This window comes from Emiliania huxleyi (genome assembly GCF_000372725.1).
Source record: "Emiliania huxleyi CCMP1516 unplaced genomic scaffold EMIHUscaffold_35, whole genome shotgun sequence".
Taxonomy (NCBI): domain Eukaryota; phylum Haptophyta; order Isochrysidales; family Noelaerhabdaceae; genus Emiliania; species Emiliania huxleyi.
In genome coordinates this window covers 393,618-407,316 of record NW_005199363.1, presented here as the reverse complement: position 1 = coordinate 407,316, position 13,699 = coordinate 393,618, and the positions used below count along the sequence as shown (strand labels likewise).

The following is a 13,699-nucleotide window of genomic DNA, read 5'->3' as shown; positions in this document are numbered from 1 at the left end:
CTCCTTTTCCATTTCTCGCAGGAGCAGGACGCGATGCTCGACAGGCTCTTCGAGGGGGGGTCGGAGCACACAGAGCACCCGGAGTGCGAGTGCGAGGGCGGCGAATACGGCGGCGTGCGGCGAGGCAGGCTCCCGCCTCTCGCCGAGGTCCTGGACCTCCCCGCCTCTAGCCGAGGGTCTGGACCTCCCCGCCTCTAGCCGACGTCTCTACTCCCCGCCTCTAGCCGACGTCTCTACTCCCCGCCTCTAGCCGAGGGTCTGGACCTCCCCGCCTCTAGCCGAGGTCCTGGACCTCCCCGCCTCTAGCCGACGTCTCTACTCCCCGCATCTAGCCGAGGCGCGCTTCTCCGACTTGAAGTGGAAGAGCCTGTCGAGCATCGCGTCCTGCTCCTGCGAGATAGGGGGAGATAGGGGGAGATAGGGGGAGATGTAGGCAGATGTGGGGAGATGTGGGGAGATGTGGGGAGATGTGGGGAGATGTGGGGGGAGATGTGGGGAGATGTGGGGAGATATGGGAGAAGCTGGTCGAGCATCGCGCGCTGAATACGCCAGCCTCGGGGCGGGAAGGGCGGTGTTGTGCAGAGTCTTCAGAGCACCGCGTGAGTACGAGGGGTGCGAATGCAGCGAATACGGCAGAAGACGGCGGAAGAGAGCGGCGAGCGCTGGCCGGAAGACAAGACTACGTCTTCATCTCCTAGGCTCCTCCTGCGAGCGCCGCCGCGTCGCCTCCACCGCCGCGGCCGCAGCCTCTCGCTCCCGCCCCCGCCCCTCCTCCTCCTCCTCCTCCCCCGACTTTGCGCTGCCTCGCACCGCGCCGCCGCCCGCACCGCCGCCGCCCGCGCCGCCGCCCGCACCGCCGCCGGCAGAGGGGCGCGCCTCGGCCTCGTCCTGCGGCAGCACCAGTCGACCCGCATCCGCCATCTCCTCCCACGACGCAGACGCCGCCGACTCGCGCGGGTCCCCGCCGCCGCCGCTGCCACCCCCGCCGCTGCCACCCCCGCTGCCTCCTCCTCCGCCGCCGCCGCCTCCGCCGCCACCCCCGCTACCCCCGCTGTCGCCGCCGCTGCCGCTGCCTCCTCCGCCTCCGCCGGCCGGCGGGGCCGGGCTCGCCGCCGTGCGAGGCGACGGGCGCGAAGGGCGCGACGGGCGCGACGGGCGCGCGGCGGCGGAGCGCAGCACCTACTCGAGATTGGGGGAGATGAGGCGAGATGGTGCGAGACTGTCACGCGCGGCGGCGGAGCAGATCGCCTCAAGCTGCTCCGCGAGGGAAGCCTTCCCCTGCGGGTCGGGCGGCACGCACTCGCTGACGAACGCCCCCTCGGTCGACCTCCGCTCCGACCTGTTCACAGCTGCAGCCGTGAAGAGACGCCGTCGTCCCCAGGCAGACAGAGGCGGCCGCCGTCCGCCGCTCGCACCTCCTCCCTCCCCGCGGCCCCTCCGCCGCGCACGGAACAGGGATCACGGCCGGGCGGCTCACCCCCCTCGAACCCATCGCGCCGGCCGGCGGCGGCGGCGCGGCCGACGGCGGCGTGGCCGGCGGCGGCGGCACGGTCGACGGCGGCGGCGCGGGCGACGGTGGTACGGCCGACGCAGCGGCAGAGGTGGGCACAAAAGCTGGCGCGTGCACGTTCAGCTGCGGAACGCCGCCGCTCGGCGCGCCAGAGGCGGGCGGGCAGGCGGCGGGGCGGGGGGGCGCCTCCCCGCCCCGCGCCTCCCCTTCCCGCGCCTCCCCTCCCCGCGCCTCCCCGCCGCTTCCCTGCCCGCCGCTCCGCTGGCCGCCTCCGCCCAGCTCCGCCCCAAGCCTGCTCCTCGCCGCACTCGGACTGGTCGTTCTCGGGCGAGGCGGAGAGGCGGCAGGAGCGGGCCTGACGCCCCCCGCCGGGGTGAGAGAGCGGTCCGACAGCGCGCCCTCGCCGGCCAGCTCTTCGATCGCCGCGCGCAGCTCCGCTTGCAGCTGCGGCAGACCGAGCACCTTGGCCTTTTGCTCCGCGTTGAGCTGCTTGCCCTCGGCGTGGCCGTCGCGGAGCTGGATCGCCTGCCGCACCTTCTTCTGCAGCGCCCGAATACGCCGCTGCAGGTCGCTCGTCGCGCCGCCGCCGCCTCCGTCGGTCGAAGTCGACCCAGATCCCTCCGCCCGGAGCGGGGTCGCGGCCTGCAGCGGCGGTGGCGGCGCCGAGCTGCTCCCTGCGGGGACCGTCACGTTGACTTGGGGCGCAACTTTCGATTTTCCGTTGCCGTTCTCGCCGCGCCTTTCGTGCAGCAGCGTCGCAGTCGGCAGTGTGGGTGGCAGAAGGTCAGCTCCGCCGGCCGACCACGCGGGAGACGGCCGAGACGCCTTTGGGTGCGGGGTGTCTGGCGCTTTGGTCGGTGGGTCAGACTCGCCGGCCGCAGGAGCTCCCGCGGCGTCCATGGTGTGGGCTGGAAGACCGCGGGGAGAACGGAGGCCGACCGAGCTCCGCGGTTTCTTTTTAAGTGCGGAGGAGTAAAGACCGGGATTTATTTTTCTCTCTCTGACGGCCAAAAGTTGTCGAATCGTGCGTCCACCGCCGGTTGTCCCGGGGTCGGTCATGGCCAAGCAGCGCAAGCCGAGCGGGGCGACGAAACCCTCCGGCTGGTCCGTCCCCGGCGTTGCATGGGCAAAGTCGGTCTCCCTCACCGAATTCCAGCGCGGCTTCCTCACCGGTGCCGCTCTCTGCGCTCTCGCCGCCGCCGCCGCCGCCAGCTGGCCGGCGGTGGTGACAAAGCGACAGCGCAACGCGACCGAGCCACGGATCGACGACGGCAGCGTCGAGGTTGAGGCGGACATGGTGTACCGCGGCGCCCAGCCAACCTGGCGGCCCGGCGACCAAAATGTGCGACGCGTAGCAGTTAGCCACACATCAAGGGGAGGTGGGTGCCCTCGGGAGCGTGCCTGAGGAGTATGCACATTTCGGGCCCACCATGCTAGGCGACATGCGCCCGACGAGAATGCTCGGTCCCATCCTAGGCCCTGTACCGGCGACTGACGGCGGAGGAGGTGCTCGATCCGGGCGACGGGCGGGTGCTCAAGCCTACCTCTATCGTCGACCGCATCCAGCACTTCCGCAGCTTCTGGGCCCTCGAATTTGAGCGATTTGCCGACGAGGAGGAGGTGGAGGCACTGCTCAGCGCGGGTGAGGCGGTGGGTTTCAAGCAGTCGGCGATTAGGAACCGCGGCACACTCGCTTCCAACGACACCCGGCGCACCAGCACGAGCGCCTTTCTGCCAGAGCGCAAGCCGGGCGGCAGGAGCAGCGCGGACGCGGACCCGATTGAGCGGTTCGTGCGGAGGGTGGAGGAGATTACGGGCATCACACGCGAGCGGCACGAGCGGATGCAGGTGGTGCGGTACGAGGCGGGCCAGTTTTACCGGCCGCACCACGACTCGTCGCCCTTCTCCATCAACCGATCAGTGCACAACCGGGTGGGTGCCGGTCGCATCCTCACCGCATTCCTCTACCTCAGCGACGTGGCCGAGGGTGGCCGGACGCGCTTCCCAAAGGTGCCCGACGACGCGGCGCGAACCAAAAAGCCTGCGCGGGCGCCATTCCTGAGCTTCCAGCCTCGCCGGGGCACGCTGCTGCTCTGGCCCAACGCGCTGGACGACGACCCGTGGACCAACAACGCGTTCGCGGAGCACGAGGCGATGGCGGTCGACGAGGGCGTTAAGTACGGTGCCAACCTTTGGCTGCTGCAGTACCCCGACGCGCTCGTCATCAAATCATGGGGGCTGGGCAAATGAGCGGAAGAGCATCGGAAAGCGGGGCACGGAGCGACGCTGGCGCCACGCCCGCTTCGCCGCACTCGCAGATCGCGCGCGCGCCGCCTTGCCTTGCGGCTTTGCGACTCCCACTTTTATTGTTTGGTACGAGTATGCTTCTCTACACCAATGAGGTTGGAATCTCTCTAGCAACCCCAGGAACAGATCACAGATCACCCCAGGAAGCGCGCGCGAAACACACGGGAAGGTGCTTGCTTTTTCAGAGTTGTCAGGGACCGCCCGACACAACGCCCACACCATGGCCGCAGGCACCGCCACCATCGCCCCGCTCACAGCGCTCGCCACGTAAAATCGTAATGGCCTGGTGCTTCCCGCTTGGCGTCCATTGTCTGCTAGGCTCATGCGAACCCACCGGCGTCTTGATCTGTCACGGATCCCTTGCACGCTATTGGCGCTGCGGCCAGCACTTTCGTAGCTGCTGCAAATGTCTCTTTTGCCTATGCACCCCGTACCTCGTGCTGCTGGTTCTCATCATCTTCGTGATACCTCCTCCTACTCCTCCATGCATAATCAAGTATGCTGGCCCAAATGACATTCACCCGGTGATGGCGTCATATGCGGACCTGGAGCTGGAGTCCCATCAGCTGGACTTATTGCCTAGCGACGTGCTTGATAAGTGCACGGTGGTCGCTTATAATCAGAGCGCTGGTCACGATCGCGGGTTCTTTGTTGTGGGTGTCTACCCTGCCGACGCCATCGGGCCAACCATCAACCCCGAAGCCTCTTTCGACTGTCGCGACAAGAGCCAAGGCTGGGACGAGATTAGCGGGTATGCGGGGCGAGTCTGCGGGGCGAGGGCATTGGAAGGGGCGTGCTGGGAGGAAAGGGAGCAGGCGACAATGCAACAGGAGTGCGCGTACACCTGCAACCTGTGCGACTCCGCACTGAAAGAAGCGGGGGTCGCGCTCGAAGCGGGGGCCTTGGTGCTCGAGCATCCCAAGGAGGAGTGGGCCTGGGAGCTGGCGGCGCTGGCGGCGCTGACGGAGCTGGCCCGTTTAGAAGCGGCGGTGTCCCGCCAGCTAAATACGACCAGCTCGCACCTCGAGACCGAGGCCGGCGCGGCAAAGGTCGGAGTGGCTGCCGGAGTGGCTGCCGCGAGTGGCATGTATTTGGCTGCCGCGACCTTTGCTGCCGGAGTGGCTGCCGCGATTATTCTCGTCGCGGCGGCGGTCGGCAGTGCGGTGCTTGCGGCGCTCAGGGCCCGGCGGCCGACACTGGTGTTGGTGTAGGGAACCGCGCCCGAGCGCGCCGAACGACCCAACAATGCGTGTCGCCAAGCTCTCACTGTATGGTTAAAGAGAATTTCTTCATTCTTGCACATTGATGGAGAGTGAGCGGCCGAAAAACTTCTGGGTCGCCTGTGCCGTGCCTGTCGGCTGTGAGAGCTAGATGACGACGTCGACGACACACGCTCGAGCGACACACAGTCACACACAATCTCACAAGACACTCAGCCAGCTGGGCTGCCACACATCCCGAGTTACGTCATACCATACCCCGCAAAAAGTCCGAACCCAGCTTTGTCGTTGTTTGCATGCGACGATGGCAGCGCGCAAGATGATCGGGCGCTGCGTCTCCGTGTACTGGCCCGAAGACGAGCGCTACTACGATGGCATCATCGTGTCATATGCGTCGACGCGCAACGGCGACCGCATCCACATCCGTTATAGCGACGGCGAACTCCTGCCGATTGGAGAGGGCGAGACGCTGCACTTCCCAAATGATGCGGACAAGACATATCCTGCGCCCCGCCACACGGACAAGACATATCCTGCGCCCCGCCACACTGCCGCGGGCCGCAAGCGTGCTGCTCCCAGCGAGGTCAGCACGAGTAACGCGCCCAAGCCCGACGCGCCGGAGAAGCCCAAAAAGAAGGCGAAGCTCAAGCCATGCGACCCTGAGGCGCACCGCAAGATCAGCGTGAAGAGCGAGCGCAATGTCGAGCTCTTCTACCGCTACCTGCATCGCCGCATGTGCGTGCGGCTCCAGATGGATCGCGACAAGGCACGTCCGCCTCTCGCGACGGTCCTGGGTGTGGGTGTGACGCTGCCCGTGCCGCACGATCCCGTGCTCGCCCTTGCAACGACCGGCAACGCCTACCGCCACCTCGATACGGGCACGCTGACGCTCGGCTCTGACGTCAAGGCCGCCCTGGTGGAGCATGGGCGCACACAAGGCAGCAGCGACTACTTTGCGGGCGCGCTGATGGCGTGCCTGGTCGACATGAGCGGCATCAATGCCTCTGTCCTCCGCCAGGGGCTGCAACTGCCCAGGTGGGAGCATGCTGCGCCGGGCGAGCGCGTCCTCGAGTACCCGTGCACCCTGGAGGAGCTCGCTCAGCTCAGGCGCTTCATCGGCGCGTACCAGAAGAAGCAGCAGAAGGCGGGATTCAAGGGCACCAAGCTCTTTTCGGATGCGGGCTTCCAGACGCAGGGCTTCCGGTGGATCGAGTACCTTGCTCAGTGGCTGCGCCCGGCATCGAGCAGCGAGGCGTCTGCTGATCCGGCGGCGTGCTGCCGCTTTGCTGAGGTTGCGGCCCAGGTGCGTGACAGCAGCACGTGGCAGGAGGCGAATCTCACGGTCCAGACGCTGCCGGGGGTGGGCGGCTACACGGGCGCGCAGGCTCTGCTCCAGGTCCTTTACGGGGTCTTTGGAGGGGAGGTGGCCGCGTGCTTCACGCCCAGCTTCGCCGAGGCCTCGATGCGCGACTGGTGCGCGTACGGGCCTGGCCCGGTGTCCTCGTGCAACAAGCTCTTCGGCACGGCCGACGGCGAGACTCTCGCGGGCATCCGCTGGCTGCAGGAGCACCAGCAGGAGCGCTTCGCAACGTACGGTCTGGATTTCCCGTACCTTCAGCAGGCGGACGGCACGCCGCGGCTACTTGCCGCGTGCGACCTCGAGCACTCGCTCTGCTACTTTTCGCGCTACCTCAGCGCGCGCGCGAGCCTCGGCGCCGCCGGCGCGGAGGCCCTCAGCCGCGCGATGCCCGCGGGCTTCCGGCTCTATCGCATCGGCAAGCTGCAGGGCCTGAGCGCCGCCAAGGTCTGGGAAGACTTTGACGCGCATCGCGATGCTGGTGCGGGAGGGGGTTTGGGCGCAGGCCCGACGACGGACCACAAGTCGCGGCACTACTGATGCGCTCGCGCAGCTCGCGACGCGCGCTGCCCGGTGGAGGGCGCTGGACCTGGAGGGCACGTGGCAGACGCCAACAAGAGCCGTATCAGACGCCGCGCGCAGAGCGCCGCGAGAGAGCCACAGGCACAGCCAGACGGCGAGTCTTCCACACACATGACAAAGCATTTGGGCAATATACAAAAATCGTAACGTAGAGTCCTTACGTATACTAGCTTCTACCGCGGCCGACGGCGCCCAGGCGCCAGGGCTCAGCTGACAGAGACGTGACTCGTGAGAGCCGCGCGTGGTGTGTGCAGACGGAACCACGGAAGGCGCAGGGCAGCGGGCAGAAATCTATGCAGGTATTGGCGCGGTGCGCGCACTCACAAAGGGGCCACATCAGTCCGCTGCAGCGCGCAGTGCCCCCTTCTTCAGCTCCGCCACCTGGTCGAGCGCGTCGCCGAGCAGCCCCTTGGCCACGCCCAGGTCGCGCAGCTGCTCCACGCCGCCGCTCGCCCGCACCTCGGCGGCGTGGTCGGCCACGTAGCGGCGGCACTGCGCGAGGAGCCGCCCGTCGCCCATCGTGTGCGCCGCCTCGAGCAGCGGCACGGCGGTCGCCGGCGCGACGCTCTCCTGCAGCGCCTGCGCGCAGAGCAGCTCGAGGCGCGGCACCTGGTACATCTGTGCCAGCTCCCGCAGGTCGAGCGCGCGCTGCGCCCTGCTGCCCTCCTCCTCGCCGAGGTCGAACTTGTCGGAGAGGAGGTAGTCGACGAGGGCGGTGAAGCTGGCGAGGTCGGTGTGGGTCACCGTGACCTCGGCGGCGTCGCGCTCCTTCATGCCGATGCCAAACATGGTCCGAAAGACCGGGGACCGGGCGCAGATGACGCACTTGCTGACGTCGTCGATGCGCTCCTCGTCGTCGCCGACCAGGAAGGTGACTTTCCCCTCTGGCAGGGAGGCGTCGCCCCGTGTCTTTGCGAGGTCAGCCAGGATGGTCGAAGGCGGAACGACGATCGGGGCAAAGGAGGGAGGCGGAGGAGGCGCCGCCACGCAGACCTGGCGGAGGCCACCGTCCGAACCGACCAACAGCGTGCTGCCGTCGGGGCTGAGGGCGACTTCGATTGGGCAGTTGAACTCCGCCGCGTCGCCCACGCCATCAGTGCTGCCCCTGGTGCCACTGCCCGCGAGCGTGGTCACCTCTCCCGTCGCCACCTCAACCCGCCGGATCTTGTGGTTGTCGACGTCCGCCACAAACAGCGCGCCGCCGTCTGGGCTGATGGAGATGCCATGTGGGTAGCAGAACTGCGCCGCGTCGCCCACGCCGTCAGCGCTGCCACTGGCGCCGCTGCCCGCGAGCGTGGTCACCGCGCCCGTCGCCACCTCAACCCGCCGGATCTTCCTGTTGCTGTAGTCCGTCACAAACAGCGCGCCGCCGTCCGGGCTCATGGAGATGCCATGTGGGTAGCTGAACTGCGCCGCGTCGCCCACGCCATCCGCGTCGCCATCCTCGCCGCTGCCCGCGAGCGTAGTCACCGCGCCAGTCGCCACCTCCACCCGCCGGATCTTGTGGTTGCAGAAGTCCGCGACAAACAGTGCACTCGCGTCGGAGCTGATGGAGAAGCCAATTGGGCACCTGAACTGCGCCGCGTCGCCCACGCCATCCGCGCCGCCTACCTGGCCGCTGCCCGCGAGCGTGGTCACAGCGCCAGTCGCCACCTCCACCCGCCGGATCTTGTTGCCGCTGGAGTCCGCCACAAACACCGCGCTCCCGTCTGGGCTGGCAGCAACGGCGTAGAATTCGTCACTTGCCGGCAAGGCTGCCACGCGGCGCACGCGCCCGGCCGCCGAGACGTGTAGCAGCGAGTCCTCGGTCGCGACATACCAGGCGCCCGCGTGGTCGCTCGCGACGCCAACGCGACTGAGCGATGCCAGAGGGCCGTCCTCGCCCTCGAGCGTCAGCGTGGAGACCTGTCCGAGGACGCGCGCGCCAAAGATGGGCGCCTCGAAGCCATCCACGACCGGCACGGGCTCCTTGTCCTCCTCGCCGCCGCCGGTGCGGGCGCGCTTGCGGGCGGCGGACGCCATCGCCGTGGAACGTAGGGCTGGATTCGGGACACGGGTTTGTGGGGGCGATACTCGTCGAATGCTCTTGCTGGCACCGTGGAGTGCTGGGGGGGGGGCGACAGGGAGGATGTGGCCCTGAGTTATGTGTACGCCGACTCAGGGTGTGTGGCAGCCAGATGGCTGTGTGTCTTGTGAGCTTGTTTGTGTCTGTGTGTCGCTCGTGCGTGTCGTCATCATCTGTCCAGCGTCCACCCATACCGCGTTGGTGTCCAGTCCGAGCCTGGCTGTTCTTCACCTTTCTACCTACCTACCTACGCTCTTAGAAATGTGGAGCGCTGTAGAGCTGCTCTCTCATTCACCAGGACCCCAGGAATTGCGACTCGCCGCTTTCCTCCACTGTGTGATTATGTGTGAGCTCTGTGTTGTTTTGCCAACAGCATACCTACACACTCATTTATAGAGCGAGGTAGAAGATTTCACAGCCTTGTTGTTGAGAAAGAAAATACCTCCCCTGGCGCTGTCGCTGGTCTGTTCACAGAGGACGGGCGGTAAAACTCGAAGACGAGGCGCGAGGGCGGTCTCACCTCTGACTCGCGGTCCAACTTGCAAGCCCCAGGTAATTCCCAGCATGTTGAGTCAACTTCCCTGCGGTCGGCGAAAATATATGTATGTATATTATATCGCACGTATCCACGCCAAGAAGCCACGTAAGTTTTCGTGAAGCCACGTAAGACCTTCTGCTTCACCCATTCCATCGGATGCTCCCGGCCTGATGTTCACATGGATCGCGTGCTTGACACCCGCTATTACGCGGGCGCCTTTGTGCCAGGTTCGAAAGTCCGGAAGGAGCGTGTGCTCAAAGGAATTCGGCCAAGCAATCGCCAGTCCGGTTTGCGGACGCACGCGCAAATTGATGGTCGGAAAGACCGTCTCGCCGCCCTGCTGCACGTCGTTGCAGTACAGCAGAAACGTCCAGGTGTGCGGTCCTCGTGGGCTACCGAGGTCGAGTGCGTTGTAGTCATGGTGGAGACGGTAGTAACCACCTGCTTGCGTTCGCTGCACCTGGAACCGCCGCAAAGGCATGTGTGCCCTCCCCACCTGTGCGACAGCCGACACTCTGTCCAGAACCTCGCGCACGAGCGCCAACTCGCTGGCGCTCAGCCGGTGCCGTTGAATTTCTGCCGCCGTGGCAGGCATAATGTAGGAAGACATGTTCCGATGCTCCGAAATGCCGCCTAGATAATCGGTGGCGGGCTGGAGGCGCTGCTCGGCGAGTGAGACAATACGTCCGCACTCCACGGCGGAGATGAGGCCCTCAAACGCGTATATTGGTGGCTCAGCTGAGAGCAACGTGCCGCCCACTGGTGAGGGATGGCACACGTGCTGCCCGAAGATATTCCTGAGTAGACCACCTGGTTTGCACGACGCAGACCAACTCGCACCTATGTCAGCGTGCTGTCTCGACCGAGCCGCTGATGCATCAGGGAGAATTCTGGGGCCGTTGACGCGAAGGCACACGACCAGCCAGAACATGTGAACATGCGCGCTCAAGCAGCTGATTGCAATGGCGACCAACATGCACAGCGCCTGAGCTCCTCGTCGCATGACACCCGCCGAAGCGAAGCTATGCCACCGCCAGACGGCGGACCCTCTTTTGCACTAACTACTACAGATATGTAACTCTCCCAACATCGAAAAAAATAAAAAAAATCGAAGTCTCAGAGCCACACCACCCAAACGCGCCCATATGCCCTATGGGTCACGCCAGACAAAGTGTGCATGCTCTGGTGCCTCTCACGCACCTGTGTGCGTCGTCATTCATGCATCCACCTCATTCGTCAGCAGGGCGGAATGCCCCATGCCCATCAGCTTGAGGACGACACCGCGGCGTCGCGTAAGTCGCGCGCGCAAACGCGCTCAGGTAGCGAAACGCGACATCTCTGCACTAGTCCATGGGCTCGCGTGTGCAGCGCGTTTTGGCAGCGTACTACAAGATGTTGAAAGTGCTGCCCAGCGCTTGTTCGGTTGACGATGTGTATTTCGGCGACGAAGCCGCTGTGTGCACGGCTTCCTTGGTGTCAGAGCAGTCCACCTGCGCAATACCCCATAACATAGTGCGTTACGTAGTTCAGGTACGTCGACATTGACAATGCGCTGTGCCTGCCATGCGCGCATGTGCATTGTCAATGTCAGTCACATATCTGTGCGCGGCGCTGTTGACATCGTCGGGCGCGCCGCACCTCTTCTTGGTCAAAATGAGTTGCTGCGATCGTCAGCTGGCGGCGCTGGTCTGCGTCAACCACATCCACCTGTGCGCGTCACCGCGAGGGACTCGGCCGCGCGAAGATCCTCGCGCGCATCGCCGTGCCTTGAGGTGAGTGAGTCACGAGGAAATTGCTATCTTACATCTTACCACAACACCAAAAATGGCAGGTTTGCAGGGGTTACATACGAGCCCCCTGACACGCGCGGACCCCGCGGCGTGCGCGGCGCTGTTCCCGATTTTTCCGAAAAAAAACTCCCGAACTCACCAACCTCCCAACTTCTGCCGCGGCCGCCACGCCCGCGGCTTCTCGCGAGTTGCCGCACGCAATTTCCCCGCGGCAAACAAGGCTGTACGTCGCTGCCGCAGCCGCTGTGCCCGCGGCAAACACTGTGGAACTTGCCGCACTGCTTTTGCGCGCGGCAAAATTTGACAATTTTCTGCCGCGCTCAAACGCCTTGCGGCAAACTCTTGTGAGCATTTGCCGCGGCGCCAGCGCGCGCGGCAAAATGCGAGATCTCGTTTGTCGCGGGCAGCTTGGCCGCGGCAAAGTAGTATTGCATTGCCGCGGGGATGGATGGCTGGTACCGCCGGCGTGGAGGGTGCCACGGGGCCCCCGCCCGCCACGCCGCCACCATAGGGGCCGCCACGCGCCGCCGCGCGCCCCCTGCAAGCTGGGCCTCTAATTCGGGGCGCACGCCCACCGGGCGTCCGGCAAATCGCTTTTGATGGGCGAGTGTAGGGCGAATGGGGAATAAACGCGTCAAGGTTCGCGCAATTCATGCCGGCGGCACCGGTAACGGTCCCGGCCCTTCCTCGCCATTCGCATCTTCACAGGCAAATATGTTGAGAGTGGATTAGAGATTAGGCATAGAGTCTGTCGACGCTGTTTGATCTGGCCCTTCGAACGGATAGCCCGGTATGATATGAGCGACGATCATATGAATGAGCTGTTCTTTGTCGAGCGGCAATTGTACGTAGCCTTTACCTGCAATGAGCATGGGTTTGAGCTCGTCCTCAGAGAGCGCAGGCGCCGTCACCAACCCCGCCCTACCCGGGCCGCGTCGGGTGCTGCGAGACACCGGCCGGTGGCTACCTCCACAGGCTGCTCGTAACCAAGCACCGCTTCACACGCCGCCGCCATCGCGCTGCGCACAGCCTCCGGATCCTCATCTCCACAATCTACAACAACGCCATCGTGCTGCAGGTTGGTGACACTCAGGTCACCGCGCTTCAGCGCCCAGTCCACCTTCGCCCGCCGCGACAGGCCCTCTGCTTCCTGCAGGAAATAGCTCTTTGCCGTGAGCCCACTCTTTCCATTGCCCGCGCGTGGGTCGCCGTGCGCGCGCAGCCAGTCTTTGACAAACGCGTGCATGGCGGGCATGCGCTCCTCAAATCTTCCGTCATCGTCGCACGGCTGTGCGCATACGCCGTGAGCTCAAACACGCCATCGACCCCCAGGTCAACGCGTGGAGGATACGTACGGCCACCGAATGGGGTAAGAGGCTTGTTAGAAAACCCGGTCGGGCCTACAGACACGGATCAACTAAAGCGGCAGGGCGCGTCTGGCCGGGTGCACGGGGTAAAGGCCGCCCGCACACCACACACGTCCACCAGTCTATGAGAGCACCAGAGGCCATGCATTGTCGCGACTCGCCAAATGCGTCATAGGTCTACTCCCCTCCCCGGCGAGCCGGATCTTAGGATCTCAGACCTCAGTAGGTTTGTGTCCAGACTGCAGAGAGGACCGGGGTCGAGCCGGCAGTAGCCGTGACATGTGGTTCCACCACCCCTCGTAGGCTTTGCCTCTGATCGCCACCGTTCCCAGGCTGCCTAACGGGATGGAAAGGAAGGCTCGGCGAGCGTATAGAAGCGTGCTCGACCTCGTCGTGGCAACCTGTACGGCAGAGCTGGTAGGCGCGATGAGCGTCGTGCCACCTGACCCGAGACGGGTCGCAGGCGTCGTACTGAGCGCGTCGAGACCGTGTCCTGATGTGATCTGCACGGGTAAATCACGTCGGCGTCAAAGGAGCGACGTGCGACCTGTCAGAGCTTGATCTCCGATCTCAGCGGCGTCGAGTCGTCTCCGGCGCGCGACAAAGGTACATACCCAGGACGCGCAGAGGCAGCTGCGACCCCGCTGAGATCGGAGATCAAGCTCTGACAGGTCGCACGTCGCTCCTTTGACGCCGACGTGATTTACCCGTGCAGATCACATCAGGACACGGTCTCGACGCGCTCAGTACGACGCCTGCGACCCGTCTCGGGTCAGGTGGCACGACGCTCATCGCGCCTACCAGCTCTGCCGTACAGGTTGCCACGACGAGGTCGAGCACGCTTCTATACGCTCGCCGAGCCTTCCTTTCCATCCCGTTAGGCAGCCTGGGAACGGTGGCGATCAGAGGCAAAGCCTACGAGGGGTGGTGGAACCACATGTCACGGCTACTGCCGGCTCGACC

At 65.3% G+C, this 13,699-nt stretch overlaps 4 protein-coding genes across 4 annotated transcripts in view; 2 read left to right on the top strand and 2 right to left on the bottom strand.

Moving 5' to 3' along the window:
- Window positions 1-2,567: 2,567 nt before the first annotated feature.
- EMIHUDRAFT_101851 (hypothetical protein) lies at window positions 2,568-3,760 on the top strand (the record flags this gene model as incomplete). Its single annotated transcript, XM_005772877.1, has 2 exons — window positions 2,568-2,852; window positions 2,987-3,760. The coding sequence occupies 2 exons, from the start codon at window positions 2,568-2,570 to the stop codon at window positions 3,758-3,760; spliced, it is 1,059 nt and encodes a 352-aa protein (XP_005772934.1).
- Window positions 3,761-5,341: 1,581 nt separating this feature from the next.
- EMIHUDRAFT_208389 (hypothetical protein) lies at window positions 5,342-6,934 on the top strand (the record flags this gene model as incomplete). Its single annotated transcript, XM_005772876.1, has 1 exon — window positions 5,342-6,934. One exon carries the CDS (start codon window positions 5,342-5,344, stop codon window positions 6,932-6,934), a length of 1,593 nt encoding a protein of 530 aa, XP_005772933.1.
- A 405-nt stretch (window positions 6,935-7,339) lies between these two features.
- On the bottom strand, window positions 7,340-7,858 carry EMIHUDRAFT_355087 (hypothetical protein; the record flags this gene model as incomplete). The annotated part of the gene is made up of 1 exon (XM_005772875.1): window positions 7,340-7,858. A coding segment is annotated over exon 1 (411 nt), but the record flags the coding sequence as incomplete, so codon positions are not given.
- A 438-nt stretch (window positions 7,859-8,296) lies between these two features.
- Window positions 8,297-13,699, bottom strand: part of EMIHUDRAFT_42119 (hypothetical protein) — a gene marked incomplete at both ends in the record, with an annotated part of 6,620 nt that continues 1,217 nt past the window's right edge. The window contains one exon of the mRNA XM_005772874.1: window positions 8,297-8,510. Coding sequence (XP_005772931.1) covers window positions 8,297-8,510 — 214 coding nt within the window. The remainder of the gene's footprint in view (window positions 8,511-13,699) is intronic.